Source organism: Leptonychotes weddellii, chromosome 7 (assembly GCF_054177405.1).
Source record: "Leptonychotes weddellii isolate Sample4059 chromosome 7, ASM5417740v2, whole genome shotgun sequence".
Taxonomy (NCBI): domain Eukaryota; kingdom Metazoa; phylum Chordata; class Mammalia; order Carnivora; family Phocidae; genus Leptonychotes; species Leptonychotes weddellii.
Genome location: NC_138375.1, coordinates 123698707 through 123719514, shown reverse-complemented (window position 1 = coordinate 123719514; position 20808 = coordinate 123698707). Strand labels below are relative to the sequence as shown.

The following is a 20808-nucleotide window of genomic DNA, read 5'->3' as shown; positions in this document are numbered from 1 at the left end:
TTAAAATTGGTAAATGGTACAAATACATGATGGCTTTAGTCCTAACACCAACTTTAAAATACTGCAAACACGGTCAGTGTTGATATAAAAATGATAGCAATTCTAGAGAAAATGCATGATGGGTTTAGCACTGGTTCCCAAAGCTGCTTTACAAGTGATCCTAGAATGACCTTCTGGGGAAGAAGAATTCTGGTATTTTGAAGGCAATGACACCAAATAAGGAAGAGATCATCATTTTGATACATTCTAAGTAAGAATAAGACTTAGGAATGACAATGAGGCCGCTAAACAAAGATCAAGCCGCCATTGGTTTAGGATTTCCTCGAGGGCACCAGTCCCATCTTTTGCATCCGTGCCCTCCCAGCAACAAATAAGCAGTTTGGGGTACATAGTAAACTTTCAAGAAATACCTGCTGAGTTTAATTTCAAAACTTATTTTCTTTATTCAATAATGTCTTGATGTTAATGGGCTAAAAAAACTCCTAGTCAGTGCCAAAAGGGTGTACTCATGGTATTCTGTCTTTGAGAATCAAGGATGAAAGCAGATGAATCAATGAGTAACAGCGCTCTTCCTGTCATCACAGAAACCACACTGGATTCAACGGGAGGATGTCTGACTACTGCAGAACTTCACTTTGTATTTAAAGCCAAATGTAAAGACAACGTAATGCTCACTTAAATTTCATTTTGTATCCTGTTATTCATTAGGAAAACTGGAGCTTAAAGCCTACTAGTGAAAACTGCTTTTCCTACAACAAGAATCCTGTGCATTCACTCAATTCCTATATAATTACACATCCACTGAAATCAGGTCATCTCACAAATCCCATTATGCAGTTGCCAACTACAGTTTCATGATAGTTCATGGGAGCCTGACACCATAAAATTGATCAAACTCAAAGTTAAACAGTGTTTTTAAAAATGCCATAAAATGACTCCGAGACAGAAACAATGGCTCTTATCATCAAGTGAATTCTATGCAGAGTGTGTAAGTGAACCATAACTGTACCCTCGGTTTACAACACTCTCCCCCTTTTCTTTGCCAGCTGGGCTTCTGGCCTCCCTCACATGTTGACTTCTTCCTCAATCTGTCTTCTTCACAAGGTTGAGCTCTTTGTTTACGTGGCCCATAAACCCCTAATACCAGGCACACTGCTGGATAATGTAGGCACTTCATGAGTCAACCAATGGCCCATAGGACAAGAATGAACCACAAAAACTATGAGGAATGCCTGCTAAGTGGGCTGGTACAAGGCTTCCCCCTCACAGCTTCTAATTTTAGATCATCCCAGTATTTCTACGCTCTGGCTAACAGCATCTCTAAGTACCCCAAGATCACATTCTCTACTAGCAGTGGTAAAGAGATCTCAGTTAAAAAACTTGAGGGAGAAAGACAAAAAGGTAAAGTAGAAAGTAAGTAATAATTCTATTTCTAAAAACCATTTTACAAGATGTTCTAGAAACTCTTTGAGAAAAGCTTTGTGAGAAAAAAGCCTTTTTTGGCCCTCAATTTTCAACTAACATTTTCATAATGATTCTCAGCCTCTAACAAGAGGTAAAAAGCAAAACTTAAGCTGTGACAGAAACACTCCTGTTCTGCGAATTCACAATCAGACTCAGGGTTGGGTCCCTTTGATTCTGTCCATTATTCACATCAAAGCCCAGAGGATTTGGCAATAGCTTGATAAGAATCTAACTGAAAAATGAGATACAAGGAAGAGTTAATTTATGCATCTAAAGCAGGTATGCCTTAAATACCAGCAAGGAGCACTGTGCAGCGGCTGACGTTCCTGCCAATGGCAATCCCAAACGACAGAAAGGTTTTTGTATTTTAACCACATAAGGAGCAACAACTTTATTAGAAATGCTAATGCTTGCTCCAAAGAAATTTATAAGGAAAAACTAAATACTCCAAACTAAAACACATTACTTTATTACATTTAATATACATTTCAGCCAAAAGTTGATGAAAATATATTACTGTTAAAAACAAGCTAGTGAGGAAAGCCATTTAACTGGCTGAAATATATATGTATTTCAATTTTTTATATGGAACAGGGTGAACACATTCCCCTTGCAGTTCATTAAGTATGGTTCTTATGGTCTCAGTTACCGAGGGTAACCCCCCCATTGTAATGAAGTTTTAGAGAAAAGTCAGATACTACACCTCCCTTATTTTGACCTATGATACCTTTTCTAGAAACAACACCTTTTCAGGTCAAGAGTCACTGTTTTGTTTTGTTTTTTACAAAGGAGCATGAATAAACTGTCATCAATACCTACAGTTAGTATTAGCTCTCCTACCACCAATGCCGCCCTGGTTTAAATTCAAAGTCATTGGGATAGAGTCTGGCCCCCTTTTCCATTCAGGGGTTTAACAACTGTTTGAACCTCTCTGGTGATAGTTCTCCCTCTGGAACTTCCAAAGAGAGGAAAGGCATGTGCTCTTCAGAAAATAGTACTTGGAGACAAAATCGGACCACACCTTAATACACAGTTGACTGGAAAACCAACTTCCAAATCATGGATACTCCTTAAGTCTACTGAGAAGCAAAAATGGTGTGATGTGGCTGGTACAGCAATCTTCTGTCCGGAGGCAGCTTCTGAAGCGTGCGATGTGGGCACTGGCTGGACCACCGAGGCAGGTGCAGGAGAACTGACGGCTAGAATGAACATAAAAATTCCGAAGGAAAAATGCCACTTGGTAAGTTTCCCTTAAGTTATTTACATCACTTACAGACATCTCATTTACATTAAGCATGGCACTTTCCTTAAAAAAAAAAAAAAAAAAAGATCTCTCATTTACCTTCAAGCAAGGAACAGTGAGTGATCACTTGCTTTCATAAACATATGAACTGAGCCATCAACCTCTTCAAGTGACTTACCCAAAATGATGTAGGCTTTCATTCCCACTTTAGAGCTGTGTGAAAAAGAGCTTACTCGGCACACAGACTGCAAAACATAACAGCATACACTAGTGTCGCTGTGATGTGTGCCATCAGCCTGGCCGGCACCGACTTCTTTCCAAGAGGCAGCTACACGGAACTGAGTATTTGAAGGGTTATACTTGAGACTTACGGCAGATAAGAATTACATCACTTTTTAAGAAGTAGTTTTGGCTATTTTAGGCACATATGACAAAGGCTAACAAAAGGAGCTATCTAGGGGCGCCTGGGTGGCTCAGTCATTAAGCGTCTGCCTTCGGCTCAGGTCATGATCCCAGGGTCCTGGGATCGAGCCCCGCATCGGGCTCCTGTCTCAGCGGGGAGCCTGCTTCTCCCTCTAATCCTCCCCCCCGCTCATGTACTCTCTCTTTCTCCCTCTCTCAAATAAATAAGTGTTTAAAAAAAAAAAAAAAAAAAAAGAGCTATCTAGTCCAATCCTATTACAGACCAGAGATGTTTAGCAAGCAGTCCAAGTCCTCCAGCTACTCAGTGACCGAGTGATCACTTGCACCTTAACTTCTGACTCCTAATCGACCACTACTCTAATTACTTACACTAGGAAATGTAACTGCAGATCCTCATGCAGCAGATGAAAAAAGTTTGTAAAACCAGATAAAACCATTCTCAGTCTCTCCCTTAACTGTAAGATCAAAAATGAGTCTAATGATTATTACAATAGGCAGCAGCTCTTCTAAAATTCCAATGAATTCATAATATTTAAGTGTTTACTAGCTAAAAATATGCTCAAAAGACCGATTTGCTGTAATTTCTTCTCAATAAGCTACTGTTTCTAAAGTAAAAGTAATTGAAAAATTCTCTCACCTTTTAGCGAGTTCTATGATGAAGTTATAGACTCAATTTAAATTTAATTCAATTTAAACTGAATTTTTTTATATCACTATACATTTTGGCTCTTAAAAAGGCTCACAATTTACTTATAAACTGTGAAAACTCTCTTAATCATTAATTAGATGGCTACAAAATGTACACCTAAAAAAATCTGTAAAAAGAACATCTTACCCTTTGGATTTGGTTTTGGGTCCTTATCATATTGCAAGCTTTCCACTTCACTTCCTGTTACATCATCTTTTGTGGGAGGTGATGGGTTTTGAGGTGGAACAGGGGACACACTTGGTGACTTTGGCCCAGTGAGTGTCTTCTCTTCTATAGGAGTTAAAACTCGCTTCTTTGAATGCCGTAGCTCATGTTCATTCTGGGTCTTTAATTCAATTAAAGACTAAAAACAATTTTTAAATAAAGTATAATTTGCAAAGCACTTTCCTTCATAATTAAGCAAAAAACGTGACGTTGTTTTTTTAAAAAAATAAAAGCTTCCTTTCCCAGTTTGGATATTCCTAGTCTATTTTTCTTCATAATTTGCAAATTTTCTTATAGCATCTAGGACCAGAAAAAGGAAGATGAACAGGAAGGAAATATGATATCCAGAGCTGAGTACCAAAATGCATCCTAACTTGTAAGAAGGGATATTTGATATAACAAGTCAGGCCAGGTGTCCCTGGGAATGGTTATTACCAAGGCAATAAACACAATGGAGGCCTGTTACTAAAACAAAAACATATCTAATATGATTTTCTTCCTCTCCTTTGTTCAACTTTCTTCTAAAAATATATATGTATATGCATATACTTAAACTCTCACTTTGATTTTTCCAGCTTTAATCCATAACCTACATAAAGATCCGTTCTTCAAAAGAACAGTACATTAAAGTTGATTCTGGGGCTATGTACAATCAAAAAACGTATATACATCCAAACAAATACCCATCTCTGTTGCCTAAAGAGAGTATAAGGACCACAAAGCACCAGTGAACCAAGAACTTTCGTCTTAGCTCAAGCAGGGTCAACTGAAACGATTACCATTAATGCAGATTCCCAGGAACTAGGTCCAACAACATTCTCATTCCCAGGAGTTCCTTGTCTGGCAGTGACTGACCATGAGTGGGGTGGAGGGAGGGGGAGGGAAGAGGTCCTACTACAGGAGAAGACTATATGGGGGCACCTGAGAGTCTGCTTGAGATTCTCTCCTTCTGCCCCCTCCTCTCTAAAAATAAATGCATCTTTAATAAAAGGGTAGGGGGCGGGGCGCCTGGGTGGCTCAGTTGGTTAAACGACTGCCTTCGGCTCGGGTCATGATCCCAGGGTCCCGGGATCGAGTCCCGCGTCAGGCTCCCTGCTCCGTGGGAAGCCTGCTTCTCCCTCTCCCACTCCCCCTGCTTGTGTTCCCTCTCCCGCTGTCTCTATGTCAAATAAATAAATAAAATCTAAAAAAAAAAAAAGGGTAGGGGGCGCCAGGGTGGCTCGGTTGGTTAAGTGTCTACCTTCAGCTCAGGTCATGATCTCCCTGCTCAGTGGGGAGTCTGCATTTCGCTCTCCCTCTGCCCCTCCCCCTGCTCGTGCTCTCTCTCTTCTCTCCCTCTCAAATAAATAAAATCCTAAAAAAAAAAAAAAGACAAGACTGTATGCAAAGGCCCTATATAAAGACTTAATAAAGTATAGCTGGGGAGCCACAGTACTTTTCAGAAAGGAAGTACAATGTGATGCAGGCCACTAATTAATATTTCTTACGCAAGGTAACACTTGTGAAGTTCAACTTTTACGAGGAGGCCCGAGCGACGCCGCGGAAGCTGGAGGAGGGGACGGAGGGTCACTACTTGCCTGGGCGTCTATGCCTTCTCTCTGCAGAGCCACAGACACACCGACCGTGGGCGCCAGCTCCACAGGAAGAGGTGCAAGCTTTTGTTTGGCTCGGTTTGGAGGGTCGAGAATAAAAGCACCCTCGACTGTGACGGGGTGCTGGTTGATTTCTGTACTCCCCTTTTTCAGTAGTCCAGTTAAGGGTACTTCTGTACTTCCAAGTGACTGGTCTCCACAGCAAAGATGGATCTAACGTGAAAGAGAAAATCCGAATAGGCTTAATATTCTCTCCTGTCTCCTAAACACATGAACTTAACAGAAAGTTAGGGGCGCCTGGATGGCTCAGTAGTTGAGCATCCGACTCTTAGTTTTGGCTCAGGTCATGATCTCAGGGCTGTGGGATCAAGCCCCGCGCCGGGCTCCACACTCACGCTCAGCACGGAGTCTGTGAGTAACAGGTTCTTATACTTGATGGTTAAAATTGTTGATAAGGCACAAAATTTACTAAGAACTCAATAATAAAGCCATTCTCTTTCATTTTTTCTCTCAATACTGTATACTCATACATTATCACCCTTCTCTCTTTCAGGAACTATGGTTACTTTAATATTTTACTATGCGATTTCACCAATTGTATCATGAATATATGAATGTAAACAGAAAACTAATACTTCAAGCATTTTTTTCTATTTCCATTTCAACATTAATTTGAACAGTTCTTTTTTTTTTTTTTTAATTTTATTTATTTATTTGACAGAGAGAGACACAGCAAGAGAGGGAACACAAGCAGGGGGAGTGGGAGAGGGAGAAGCAGGCTTCCTGCTGAGCAGGGAGCCGGATGTGGGGCTCGATCCCAGGACCCTGGGACCATGACCTGAGCTGAAGGCAGACGCTCAACTGACTGAGCCACCCAGGCACCCCAATTTAAACACAATTCTAAAACAAAAAAAAAAAAGTTAGTGGATCCAGCCTCTAAAGACCCTGAAATAATTTTTATTCACCCATAAACCATCTTTAGTGTTTCTTTCTCTTTTCTTGCTTTTCAGATTTTATATATGAAACAGTGTTTACCAGTACAAGGTAAAATAGAATACCTCTCAGGTGGACTGTACTGTTTATCACTGATATCTAATCAAAACTTCAACATTACCCCCTTTTGAAACTACAAAAAAAGCGGGGGGGCACCTGGGTGGCTCAGTCACAGTTAAGTATCTGCCCTTGGTTCAGTTCATCATCCCAGGATCCAGGAATCAAGCCCCGTTGGAGGGCTCCCTCTCCTTCTCCCTCTGCTTGCCACTCCCCCTGCTTGTGCTCTCTCTCTGTCAAATAAATAAAATCAAGAGAAAAAAAAGAAAGAAAACCACAGGAAAAAAATGGCTGTTCAGGTATGTGCTATAAACTTTTTTTTTTTTTTTTTACCTTACTCTAGGATTTTACCTTACTGTACGGGCAAACATGGCATTCACATTCACGATACGCAATCACAACATGAAACTATTTTAGTTCTAATGTCGGCAATGACCTATCACTTAGTTTTAATGTTATTAGGTATGATGTTGTTGGTGTGCTGAAGAGAAAGGATTTTTAGGACTTAAATGTCCACGAGAATTAAACTAAGAAAGAAATCATTACTTCAGTAAAGACTGGTATGTTAGAAATAGAAAAAAATTCAAGAGGTTTAGAAAGCTAAAAACTATGTGAAAAGATGAAATGCAGCAAAAAAAAAAAAAAAAGCAGTTCATCATTTTATACAGTATTTCGCTATTTAGTCTCTTGGGTTTAACAAAACCACCTCCAAAATTTAGTTCTACTATAATTTTTTTTTTAAAATTTATTTATTTGAGAGAGAGAGAGAGTGTGTGTGTACAGGGCACGGGGTAGGGGAAGAGGAGCAGAAGGAGAAGAGAGAGAACATCAAGCAGACTCCCTGCTGAGTGTGGAGTCCCACGCGGGGCTCGATCCACGACCCCGCGATCATGCCCTGAGCTGAAATCAAGAGGCAAATGCTTAACCAACTGAGCCATCCAGGTACCCCCTACTTCTACTATAATTTCTTGATGCCTCTGCCCACCTCCCACCCAACTTCGCAAGCAAAATCTCATGACTGATCACGTTAAACAAATGACGACCTAATCCTTTATTTCACTATCCCATCTCAGTCTGATTAAAAGCAATTGTAATAAAAAATAAAACAGTCATTCTCACCAGGTAAGGTACTTTGAAGGAGAGTCCAATAAAAAATTACTTTACAAAAGTACTCAATTCAAGGACAGGCTTTAGGAAGTTGTGTTATTTCTTTGCTTTTAATAGCAGTAACGTGTATAAATTCTGAAATCCATCATGTGATCTGTGTGTGTACAGCTACTATGCCCACTAATTAATGACGAAATTTTCCCTGAGCCCACAGCTTTAGATTCCAGGCCAATTTTTTTTATTATAAAGCCTGACAAGTGATACACCTCTTTTCATAATAACTAGGTAAAGAAGATCTCCTAAAAGTCTGAAGTAACAGTTATGCCAGGCCTTTACAAGTCAGGATAATTCCTAAAAAATTAAAAGATGTGACAGAAAGATGATCTTCACTACTGAAATAAAAGTTTAGGTACTTCTCTGAAGCTTAAAAAAAAAATCATCTCTAATAAAAAAAACTTTTTTTTTCCTGCAATACTTACCTGTAGTTTAGACTGAAGAGCCAGGTAAACACGAAGAATTTCTATGCTGCTACGTATTCGAACAGACGCTCTCTCTGGCTCAAAGTTTGGGTTGATTAAATCATTGAAGGGTTCATTTGTAACATCGTTTCCCAGCAAAGAATAGTAAAAGAAAAACTCAGCCTGTCTTTCTGGAAGTTTCATGGTACACGGAATTAACTAAACATTTAAGGAAAAAGAAAAGAGTATTAATGTGTGAACTACTATACATACTTATGCATGTCTGACGAATTGCAAGGTATTTGCTAAAATGCTGATTTTTTTATTTCTAAGTCTTAAAATTATTCACTCAAAATTTCTAAATCTCTGAAAAATTACAACCAAATGACTGGTTTAATTTTTCAAGGTTTACCTTAGAAAAGCCCAGAGACTACCATTATTTTTAGAGATTTCTGTTGTTTTCAAGTTTACTTTTCATTCAACTGATCCATGAACAAGTACATGAAAGTTCTTTTAGAAGACACTGGTCAAGTATTTTAAACTGAGCTTTATTTCCACATACCTTATTCCATCTTATTCTTACTCTGCCACCCTCTTCATAAGAGGAGGGTTTTATTTTTTTTTATTTATTTTTTTTAATTTTTTTTTTTTTTAAGATTTTATTTATTTGCGAGAGAGACAATGAGAGACAGAGAACATGAGAGGGAGGAGGGTCAGAGGGAGAAGCAGACTCCCTGCTGAGCAGGGAGCCTGATGTGGGACTTGATCCCGGGACTCCAGGATCATGACCTGAGCTGAAGGCAGTCGCTTAACCAACTGAGCCACCCAGGCGCCCCCATAAGAGGAGGGTTTTGAACAACCGTAATCCAAGCTATTAAATGTAACACCTTAGTCCAGGCCTTTGAGAAAAGCGCTTTCTAGCCACTCTGTCAAAACCGGGAAACCTATAAATTAACAGTTGCAAAAGGATATTTCCTTTAATAGGAGTGTCATTTCTCAAAGCTCATAGTTTCATGGCCACATATGGCCCAGAAAATATCTAATAGACTCTAAGCGTTCACTAGCACGTGTTAAAAAAAAACAGTTGTTGTATTCATCAATATAAGATGGTCTAAATATATTCTAGTTATCATACAACAGGGCTGCTCAATAACGATATCCTGACATGACAGTTATCTAAGACATAGTGTTAGGCCAAGCAGAATTACAGTACAGCTTGTAGAGTTCGTGAAAATAAAAGAATTAACCACTTAGAATAAAACAGCCCCATATTCAGTATACAGTAAATATCCAATAGTCATTTATTTTGTGTAAAGTAATACAGTAGATACTCAATAGCTAGTGTTTCATATAAAGTATATTTTTGTATGTGAAGTAAATGTTTACTTTAACCCCACACGTTAAGCTGTGTTTCAGTAGGTCTTAATCAAGTAATTTATCTAGAGAGAGCCAGCATTTATACACCTACAGTTGTTAAGAGCAGACTCTGGATTAAGCCCCCAATCCTGGTTCCATCAATGGCTTACTGTGAAGCTTTGGACAAATTATTCTATCACTCTGTACCTCCATTTCTTTTAGGGTTCTTGGAAGGATTGAAAGAGAGAATACATGTTTAATTGTACAACTCCACCACCCAGCACAGTCAGCTGTTACATGCATGGGAAAACTTCTGCCTGAGGCAAAAATATAGTATCCTTACCAGGGATTATTTCTGAGTTTAATTAGACAAGACCTTTTTCCTTTGGTTTCTTCCATAATCAGAAAGCAATAAAAATTTTAAGAATTAAGATGGCCCTTAAGTATCTCATAGTATATTTAATTTTAATTCCCACCAAGAAAAGATTCTTTTCAAAATCCTTTAACATCTTTGTATTTGGAAGGTTGTTTTTTTTTTTTTTTAACCCTCAACAGTCAGTATTTAAGAAAAGGAGTAATGCAAGATTATCACCATCCAGTCTTCCTTCTCCTAACTCATTCCTCCATTCTACAACATGATAGCATCATGTTGACCTAAGTTGACCTAAGTCACTGATGTGCATCTGAAAAGGTATTTTTTCTTAGCTTTATTTGTTGCTTGATGCTTCTCACACTACCTTTCACTAGCTTGAGGAAAAAACTAAATGGCTAATTTACAAAACCCTTGGCTTGTCTATAAATAATGAAAAAAGCAAACAATAAATATTAAACAATATCAAAAGATGAATAGACTACTGGCTCAATTTTTTGTGTTTTTTAGTTACTGTAAATACACCTAACAGAAAATGTACCATTTTAACCATTTAAAAGTGTGAGCGCCTCAGGAACACTGAATACATTCACAAGGCCGTGCGAGCGCTGGTCTCCACATCTGGCTCCAGGACACTCTCATCATGCCCAGGACTAGCACCGCAACCATGAAGCAGTCTCCATTCCCCAGGAAACCACAAATCTGCTCTGGCTCTCTATGGATTCACCTATGCTAGCATATTTCATATAAATGCAATCACACATCATGTGACCTTATGTGTCTGGCTTCTTTCACTTGGCATGCATTCAACGTCTGCCCACACTACACACCTGTCAGTACCCCTTTCCGTTACAGTCACATAATATTCCCTTGTACAGCTATGCGTTTGGTTTCTCCATTCATCCACTGATGGACATCTGGGTTGCCACCGTTTGGAGACTGAATACTGCTATGTACATTCCTGTCCACGTTTTTACTTGAACACTTGTTTTTGGTTCTTTTGATTCACACCTAGCATTGACATTGCTGGGTTCCATGGTAATTCGGTTTACTCTTTAGAGAGACCTACTGGCTTCCTTTTTAGCAGAGAGAGCCAACATCCAGTTATCAATCTGGTTTTTGAGTTTTTAAAAACTAAACTGAGTGGTCCCAGTAAGTCACCTTGTATTACTAAGAACTGTTTTAGTTTTAGTTGTGGATTCAATAGGTCAATTACTCCCAACAAGCTTTTAATGTACAAATGTAGCTTCACTCATACAAACTACATGGTAGACATTTTGGTTATATTATCTCATCCCTCATCCTTATATGGAAAGGTGGTATTATCACCACTCTACTACTGAGAAAACTCAAGCCTCAGAAAGGTTACGCTGCCTAAGTTGAAGGAGTCAGCTAGTAAGCAGTGAGTAAGCAGTGAGAAAGTGAGCCCCACGCACATCCATCTTACTCCAAAACTGGGTAAGAGGGAAGAGAGCATAAAACTGGAGCAAGAGAGTAAGGGAAGTGACTCTATGTCCAGAAATACGTAGGCCATTTACTTAGCTGTAAAACCTTCCTAAGAAATGGTTTCCTGGTCTTGAAAATAATAATCCCCTAAAGTTGTGAGAGGACTAAACACATTAGTTAGCATAATGCCTATTTCACAGAACAGGACACACAGTAAAGATGAGGAACAATTATACCTCCCTAGAGAGTTGAAAAAAATTACAAATAAAGTAGTAATGTAAAATGCCTCGCATCGACTTAATAACACAGTAAAAATATAGTAGCCTTATTATCTAACAAGTACCCTGATGTGGTTAATGACGACAGTGGACATCTGACCTTCCCCCAGCCAGAATGGCATACTAGGGCAGGGCAATCCATAAGCAGGGCTTTCTGAAGAAAAAGAGAAACTGATGGGGAAAGGCAAAAGCATGAAATTGGTATGACAAAATTATAAATATTTCCTGAGAAAAATCATTACCTGATACTCTTTCAAGTCACTTGGAAGTGACCACTGCATGGTCACTAACAGGTACTTCACTTATAAATGTAGACTGTGTGGGAGCTTTGTAGCTCTAAGAAAGGTAATCGTACGATAAAATTTAAGTCATAAGCCATATTCTCTATTTTTGAAATTATTAATTTATTTTAGCTGCTATAGGCCACCATAATGTCGAGAAAACTGGGCTCGGTCCTGAGAAAGACGATGGAGTAACAGCTCATTAATGCTGGCATGGGCCCAGAGTGTCCCTGCACCTCTTGCTGAGGGCACCGAGATCGCAAGGCCCAAACCACTCTCCGCCAGGCTACCTCCCCGGGTTGCTTGTGCAGCTGGTAACTTAAGGATTGAGTGTCTTCCTGGAGAGAGACCAGGACTGTTTACAGTGCAAGTGGTCTAGTCCCTCAGCTGCGATACAAACCCACTCCGTGTGGGGCGGCCACTGGCCCCCCTGTGCCACCCTTGGGACACGGGGTAAGGGCGACGGCAGGCGGTATGCAGACGTGGATGCTGTGTGCTGTGCTGAGAGTAGTACAGTCCTTTGTCTCTGACCCAAGAAGCTTCTGTCTCCTGGCACCATCCCAGAAGCAGTAATTGGCAAATGTGTTAGTTTATAAAGAAGGTAAAATCTAATCTCAGATGATACCTATTGAAGTAGGACTGACACCAAAGTGTTCCCAACATTGGACAATTCTCCAAAAAGTCGCTTTTTCAATACTTTGAAAAAAATCCTTTCAGACCAGTCCTTAACAATGCCACACAGTGGGAAACAGTGTTTAAGGACAGTCTTTCTTCTAAATCCTAAGAGATTTTAATTTTTATTCCTCTTACTACTAAAATCATACCAATTTACTATTTTTCTTAAAGCAGAAATACTTTCTGCAGGGAAAACATTTTTCTCCATTTTTTTAAAGTAAAAAAAGTCCACCTGCAAATCTTTTTAATACCTAAAAGGCAAATTTTAATATAAAAATCAATGCTTGCAGTTCTCTGTGCATCACTAATCAGAGGGAAAGTCTCACCTGCTCCAGCTGGGTGGCAAACGCTATGGTCACCGACATAACAAAGGGGTCAGTGCAATGCTCTGCTGGTCCGATCTGATGGTAGCCTCCTTCCTCATTCAGGACCGCCACGATGTCCTTGGGCTCAAGTCCAGATAGGCTGGCAGCTACTTTACAGGGAAAACCACAATTAAACTACATTACAGTTTGCCATAAACCACTGTAAGACTTTGAAAGCTGGTTATGCTTTGTATTTTGCTTGGCAGTTTTCATGGATATAGTTAGTACCTCAGTAAGGTTTCCTTTCTTTTTTATTAACACACTCTGCCAAGAAATCTTATTTAACCACCATTTTCTTTCTATTTTGAAATACGGTAACATTTTAAAATTGAATAAACCGCAGAGAAGAGGCACCATAGGTTTCCCGAAGGAAGTGAATCTAAACTGGGAACTGAAACACCAGCCCAGTGTGGCTAAGAAGAGAAAGGTGAATGAACAGAGAATAAGGGAGTAGAAAACAGTGTTCCGGGCAGAAGGAACTGAACTACAAAGCCTGGGAAGAGAAAGTACATGGTGGGAGAGGTGAGGGGGGCGTGGTGTGCTGGATCACCGGGTGAGAACTGACACGCAGGAAGACGTGGGGCAGAGGCCCGATCACACAGCCTTCCTGCATGCCACGATCAAACGCTGGGGTAGTTGTCCAAGATTAAGAGGAAAGCATGAAACAATTTAGAGAAGAGAAGGGATATAACGCACACCTCAGATACATGCATCCGCCATCAATAAGCAATCCTCTCCAGATTCCTATTTTGCAGCCTGAGAAATTGTACCTTTGGCTTGAAAAGGAGTGTAAAACCAAACGTTTCCCTAAGCAGTCAGGCTGCTGAAAGGACAGCTCGGACTCTGAAGGAGGGCTGGGGGAGAGGGGCAGCACGCAGGGCTAACCCTGAAGAAATGAACTTCCTGCAGCCCTGGCTAAATATAGCATAACAGTTAAGTGCACAGATGCTCCAGTAACACAGACCAAGATTCCAATCCCAATTCTGCCATTTACCAGTTTTGTTTTATTTTGTTTTTTTGGCGGGGGGACCATTTACCAGTTTTAGGGCGGAAACTGGTTTTTGAAATATGATTTCTTTCTGTTTCCATTTTTTGTTCTGCAAAGCTTTTATAACGTTGTTTAGAAGATCAAATTAAACAATGAAAGTAAAGCCCTTACATAACATCTGACAATCACCTTAATAAAGACAGCCACAAAATAGTAAGGTCAGCAGAGCTTAGAAGGGAAAAGAGTGACTCTGACAGGTCTCCTGGTGTCAGGGAGTTACAGGCTTGGAAATAGACACCAACCAGGATAAACCTTGTGTAAGACTGGAAAGACTGAAGGTGTCAGCGTAAACGTGCACTGTCCACTAAATGTATGGACAAACACAGATATAAAGGTATATATGTAATGGTGGCCAGTGTGTGTATATATATCCATGCTCATGTGTGTGTGTGTGTGTATACATGCACCAATTCCCTCACTATTTTCACTGGAAGGCCACGGGAGCAGAATACCCCAATAGCAACTGGCATACCTTGCACCTGGACCTTGACTCCTAAGCATCTTTCTTGGCTAAAAGGAAGCAGGGCTCCCTAAACAAACAGCTGAATCCAGGGCTGAGATAGGAAAGAACACCACCAGCCTGTACCATCTTCCTATGCCAGAAACCAAGAAAAAGCTCCAAGAATTATAGAGACAGGCTAAAGGAAACAGAAGCAGCCTGAAGGGGCTCTCCTCACACAAATCTGGGACAAACAATGATAAATATTTTAACCCACTGAACAAAAAGAGAACACTTTTTTTTTTTATTAAGATTTTATTTATTTGGGAGAGAGAATGAGAGAGAGAGAGAGCATGAGAGGGAGGAGGGTCAGAGGGAGAAGCAGACCCCCCGCTGAGCAGGGAGCCCGACGCGGGACTCGATCCTGGGACTCCAGGACCATGACCTGAGCCGAAGGCAGTTGCTTAACCAACTGAGCCACCCAGGTGCCCAAAAAAGAGAACGCTCTTAAGTCGAAACTTATACAATATAAGTAAATTGAAGGTTTGATAAGGAATGAGTATTTTCACAATTTTTTTAATAATGAGTCACAAAATATTCAAATAAGGAAAAAAGAATTTACAGTTGAGAACAGATACACACTACACCTTAATCAAGTAACCAAAATGAGTATCATCGTATCATCAGTAATGGGACAAGTCCAAACTGTATGCCACCTGCAAAGATGAAATGAGAACAACAGAGCACTGCTTCTGTGATATTCACGCCGAAGACGTACACCCGACATCTACAATCGGACAAACTGGAACGGTACCAGCACACAGGCTCACCCAAAGACAGACTCGGTCACAGGACTGCGAGAAGGTTCCCCTCCCCTGACACTTTACCTCTAGGTTACTAAAGGCCTATTTTCTTTTTACCCAGTGTATCGTCTCCACCTTTCAACAAAAAATTACAAGGCATACTAAAAAGCAAAACAAACAACACAAAAATCAAAGCTTCTATCTCAGGAAAATAGAAAAAGAGCAGCAAATTTTTGCAAATTAAGTTCAAAGCCAGCAGAGGGAGAGAAACAATAAAAACTGGAGCTTAAATCAATGAAACTGAAACAGGAAATCAATGAAAAAAATCAAAGAAACGAAAAGCTGGCTCTCCAAAAACATCAATCAAACCATTAAGCATTTAGCCAATGTTACTAAGAGAAAAGGAGAGAAAACGCAAATTATTTTCAGAAATAAAAGAAGGGACATCACTACAGATTCCACCAACATTAAAAGGATACTAAAGGAATACTATGAGAACAACTTTATACACACAAATTTGATAACCTCTATGAAATGGACCAATTCCCTTGAAAGACAAAGTCTGCCAAAACTCACACAATCTGAATAGGCCTGTGTCTTTTAATGAAATTGAATCAATAACTTTACAAAACAGAAAGCACCAGACCCTGATGACTTCACTGGTGAATTCTAGCAAACATTCAAGGAAGATATACCAATTCTCTGTCACCTTTCTCAGACAATAGAAGCAGAGGCAATAATCCCTAACTCACTCTATGAGGCCAGCATTACCCCAATGTCAAAACCAGACCAAGACATTACACAAAAAGAAAACAACAGACCACTACCTCTTATTAACATACATGCACAGATTCTCAACAAAATATTAGTCGACTGAATCCAACTATGTATAAAAAGAACTATATATCACAACCAAATGCAATTTTGTTCAGGTATGCAAGGCTAGTTCAACATTGGAAAATCTGTTACTATGATCCATCACATCACAACAGGCTAAAGAAAAACCACACGATGGCATCAAAAGATGCAGAAAAAGCATGTGATAAAATCCAACACTCAGTAATGATAAAACACCCTAAGCAAACTACAAACAGAGAATAACTTCCTCAACTTGACGAAGAACGTCCACAAAAAACCTACAGGAACAAGGCAAGGATATCCCCGTTCATCAGTGTTCTTCAGTATCATACTGCAAGTCCTGGCTAATGAGGTAAGATAAACAAAGGAAACAAAGGCATGCCGAGCGGGAATAAAGACATAAAACTGTCTTTGTTGGCAGATGATGCCAAATATATTCCTAGCAGAATCATAACTGTAAATACAGAGAGAACAAACTGATGGTTGCCGGGGGTGGGGGTGGGGGAAGGGGGGGAGGGCAAACTGAATGAAGGAGAGTGGGAGGTAGAGGCTTCCAGTTACAGAACCAGTCAGTCACAGGGATGAAAGGCACAGCGCAGGGAATAGAGCAATGGTATTAGAATAGCCTTGTATGGCGACAGAGGGTATCTATCTACGCTTGTGAGCAGAGCATAAAAAATATGAAGGTGCTGTTCAGAGGTGAGGGAAGAGAGAACAGTGCACTCATCCTAGGAAGAAAATTTTCCTAAATATCCATTTTTAAGAAAACAAACTTCTGCTTTCTTCTGTTATACACCAAAGGAAAGAGTATCTTGTTCTATTTCTCAGTTTTGTAAACAAGAGCTTAGAGCAGCAGGTGTTTCATGTGTAACAATCTCACAGTGTGTGTCTGATGCACTCGAGTAAAATCAGTTCACACTTCTGTGTGTGTTTCCCTATCATACCGCTCACCGTTCCTCAAGTCCCAGTCCAGAGTTACAACTTTTCAGAGAATGTCCTTTGAGACGATGCACAAACCTTTTCCATCTCGAGGCGGGGCTCCTTTGGCTTTAAAACTATCCACTGGGGCCTTTGTATCTGTTTCCAAAGCAATGCTTATCAGTATCTCAGCCTTGAACTTGGTGTATTTATTACTCAACAGCTGGTACCATTTTGGAGCCTGAAGAGTAAAACAAAACAAAACCACCTTAATAATTAATAGGAAATCAACGAGAGTGGGCAATGTCCTATAAGGTTCCAAATATATCTCCTGTAGTTCTCAGTACTTTCTCCTCTTTTAAAATATTTTTCACGTTTTCCTCCAAAGAATTTAATCCTGCTTAGGAAGCTAACTGAACTTCCTCTTGAAAAAAACAAGAAGTTGAGACTACCAATCTTCCTTTTCCCTACCCTTCATTTTTCACTTTTTCTGGCATACCTTTGCTGCCTGCCCCCATTTCTGCTTTGTTCTGCATGTATCAAATGCGGGTAAAGGAAAGCTAGTGTTAACAAAAACAAAACAAAACAAAACAAAACACTAACAAAATACTAAAGCAGAGACCTGAGGTCGAGTTCTGGGTTATGAACCACACATCTGCCTGAAATATAAAGACTTTCTCACAGCATCAAGCATCCTAAATGACCTCAACATCCTCACCACAGTAATTCTGAGAAATTCTACTACTCAAGCCAGCCTGCACTATGATGGCCCAGGGCCACGGGTTTCATTCCTGCAGGGGCACCACTGTAATTCATGGAGAGAGCGTTCTTACTCTGACCACTATTACCTAAAGCCATAGAAACCAGTGTCTATACAGATCAAAACCAAAAGCTGCCGTTTTGTATCAAGTTACGTGGGGTAAGTAAAACAGGACGAACTAGGCCACAGCCTTTAACAAAATCCACACCCAAGGTTTTTTTTAAAAAGCAAAAACTCAAGAGTCTCTTGCTGTATTTTTTTTTTTTTTTAAAGATTTTATTTATTTATTTGACAGACACAGCGAGAGAGACAGCACATGCAGGGGGAGTAGGAGAGAGAGAAGCAGGCTTCCCCGCTGAGCAGGGAGCCCAATGCGGGGCTCGATCCCAGGACCCCGGGATCATGACCTGAGCCAAAGGCAGACGCTTAACGACTGAGCCACCCAGGCGCCCCGCTGTATTTTTTATCATAGATATTTTGTCACTTTAAGTAGGAGCCTGAGAATGAGTTTCAGCGACTCAGAAAATTTATTATCTATTTTTCCGTTACATAACTTAGAAAAACAAATCTGGGTTTTTCCGTGTTTATAGTCATTTACGGAAAATCAATTTATTTTGAACTTCATGTATTCTACTCACCAATTCAAATATTTCTGCTAATAAACAGGAGAGAATAAGCAAGACAACATCTGGCTTTCCTAAAACTCTTGATTCTGAAACATTTCTTCTTAACTCCGATACAGATAAAAAAACAACTATGATGACAAAGCGTCATATAGGACCGGGGGTGGGACCAGGGTGGGGGCGGGGGAGGGAATGTCAAGAGCATTTACAGGCATGACCTCCTCTCAGGTATCCTCCCCCTAAGAGAATTTACCTTCTCTGTAACTAAAGCCACTGCAGAAGTGTCTTGCTCAAGTTGTAGTAAAGCTAGTTACATGAAACATCAGGGCCACAATCATGGTTGCGGGGCTAAGACTCAAGAAAGAAAACCTTTTTCAGAACCTGAGTGCAGAGAGCTGAGGCACACCCAAGGAGGGAGGAGAAACAGATCCTCTTTTAAAACATTTTAAAATTTCAGTTTCTTTCGAAGGATTCCAAATTCAGGCTAAGCTAACTGGCTCATCTGTAAATATCATGGCTACCAGCAGCGAAAATGTTGGTAACAGATCCATTTTCTTCACAGAAACCTAATTTAGGATTCCAATCAAGAATAAAGGACTTCAAAAGACGTGTGTGTGTGTGTGTGTGTGTGTGTTTACTTTCTTCTCTTAAGAGAGTGGTGACAAAAGAAAGTTATTAACAAAAATTGAACTGAAGCATTTCCAAAGCCAGTAACATAAAAAAAGGTTAGAAGAGATTTTAAAAAGATGGAAGAGACTTTTTCAGTGACAGAAAGCACTAACCTAGGAATCAAGACCCTGAATTCTTTTTCCTTCTTTGTGTGCGTGTGTGTCCGTCGGGGGTGGAGGGGGGTGCCTACTGCTTTGGTCATCTGAGCACGTTGCAGTAAGTTCACTTGCTCTGACGGCTACACGAGGAGCACAAGGAGCAGGATGCAGAGAAAGGGATCAGAAGACTACTACCACAGCCAAGTTAAGAAAGGACGGTGAGAATGTAGAAGAGTAGCTGGATCAGGAAGGGGCGGCTGGAGGCCCGAAACCACCTAGAAAAGGGTGGCTGTGGAGGCTGAAGAGGGAGGGGTGGAGAAGGACTCCTGGACTTCTAGCCTGCACGCCTGGAAGAGGAATGGGGACCATGCACCGAAGTGAGCAACACTGCAGGAAGCTTACTGCTTATCGCTAAAACAAAGCTCGGCAGGTGAACATGCCAAGCTCCAGGTAACAGCAACGTGACCGGATGTTTGAGCTCAGAGAGAATTTTCTTTGAGAAAGACAGTTCCAGGTCAAAGAAGGGACTGAAACATAAGAACTGCCATACTGGCTCAAACCAACCCCCCGTCCCCCGACCTTTCAGGTCCAGTATTCCACCTCCTTTCCAGCAATCTGGTATCTGCTAAAAATCGTCAACTAACAGAATCAGTATTAAAACTCAAAAGGCTAGTACCTGCTTTGTTTCTTGAGCAGTTCTTAAGTCTAGAACAATGTAACCTATAGTTTCCTTGGCTGAAGACACAGGATCCAAGGCAAAACACTGCAGTTTGATTGGAGTACGTTGCAACCTGCAAGGTAACAATTTACATTAGAGATAAAGTAGCTCCTGCTTAATATTGAACGGATGTTCTGTTCGCTTTGAAAAAGCTGTGCACTCATATCAGGACAATTATAATCTTGTTGGATAACCGAAAACTATTCTGTATTTTCTGAAAAATTCTTCAGTTGACATCAACTATTAATTATGCCTATTTATCTTTATACCAAGTAATATTCAAACCATGTCAAAAATCTTGGTCTCTCCCATCTGAGAAGCGATGCTCCAGGGCAGTGTTTTTCAAGCTTCTATAATATACAGAACTCTTTTAAAGTAAAAAACTACCATGAATCCTCAAGATTGATTTCAAAATGCTTTCCTTATACTGTCACACACACATAAAACCACAAATACACATATATGCTTAAAGCTCTTTTTGTCACTAACATAATGAAATAAACTTAAGAATTACCATAAAAATCACAAACTATTCCAGAAGTCACTGAAAACAAAATTCTGATCTACTCTAAGAATTTATTACCCTTTCAAGTCCCCAGACAAATCCATGAACTGATTTAGCCATAGAAAAAAATAATTTTCCCTTGACATTCATTTTTTAACTTTGTAATTTTATTTGCTCTAGTCCTAAGTCACAGCAATGAATGAAGTGATTTTGTGTTTCCCAGAAAAAGAATATTTTCAATGCTTTTTAAAATACAAGTATCCGTGCTCTTGCCTGTTTCTAATCATCTGAATTCATGAAATAAGACGTTCTAACTTTAAGCCTGTTTTATGTACTGACACCAAGTGT

At 40.0% G+C, this 20808-nt stretch overlaps 1 protein-coding gene across 2 annotated transcripts in view; it reads right to left on the bottom strand.

The window, feature by feature from the left end:
- The window catches only part of CEP120 (centrosomal protein 120), a 64300-nt gene that overhangs the window by 38755 nt on the left and 4737 nt on the right, over positions 1-20808 (bottom strand). Inside the window, exons 4-10 of one of the 2 annotated variants that reach the window (XM_081827163.1) lie at positions 19914-20028; positions 17187-17328; positions 12983-13131; positions 8272-8469; positions 5621-5848; positions 3966-4182; positions 2486-2663 (exon numbers count right to left, since the gene is read on the bottom strand). In XM_081827163.1, coding sequence (XP_081683289.1) covers positions 2486-2663; positions 3966-4182; positions 5621-5848; positions 8272-8469; positions 12983-13131; positions 17187-17328; positions 19914-20028 — 1227 coding nt within the window. The remainder of the gene's footprint in view (positions 1-2485; positions 2664-3965; positions 4183-5620; positions 5849-8271; positions 8470-12982; positions 13132-17186; positions 17329-19913; positions 20029-20808) is intronic. The other variant, XM_081827164.1, reaches the window with a different exon arrangement.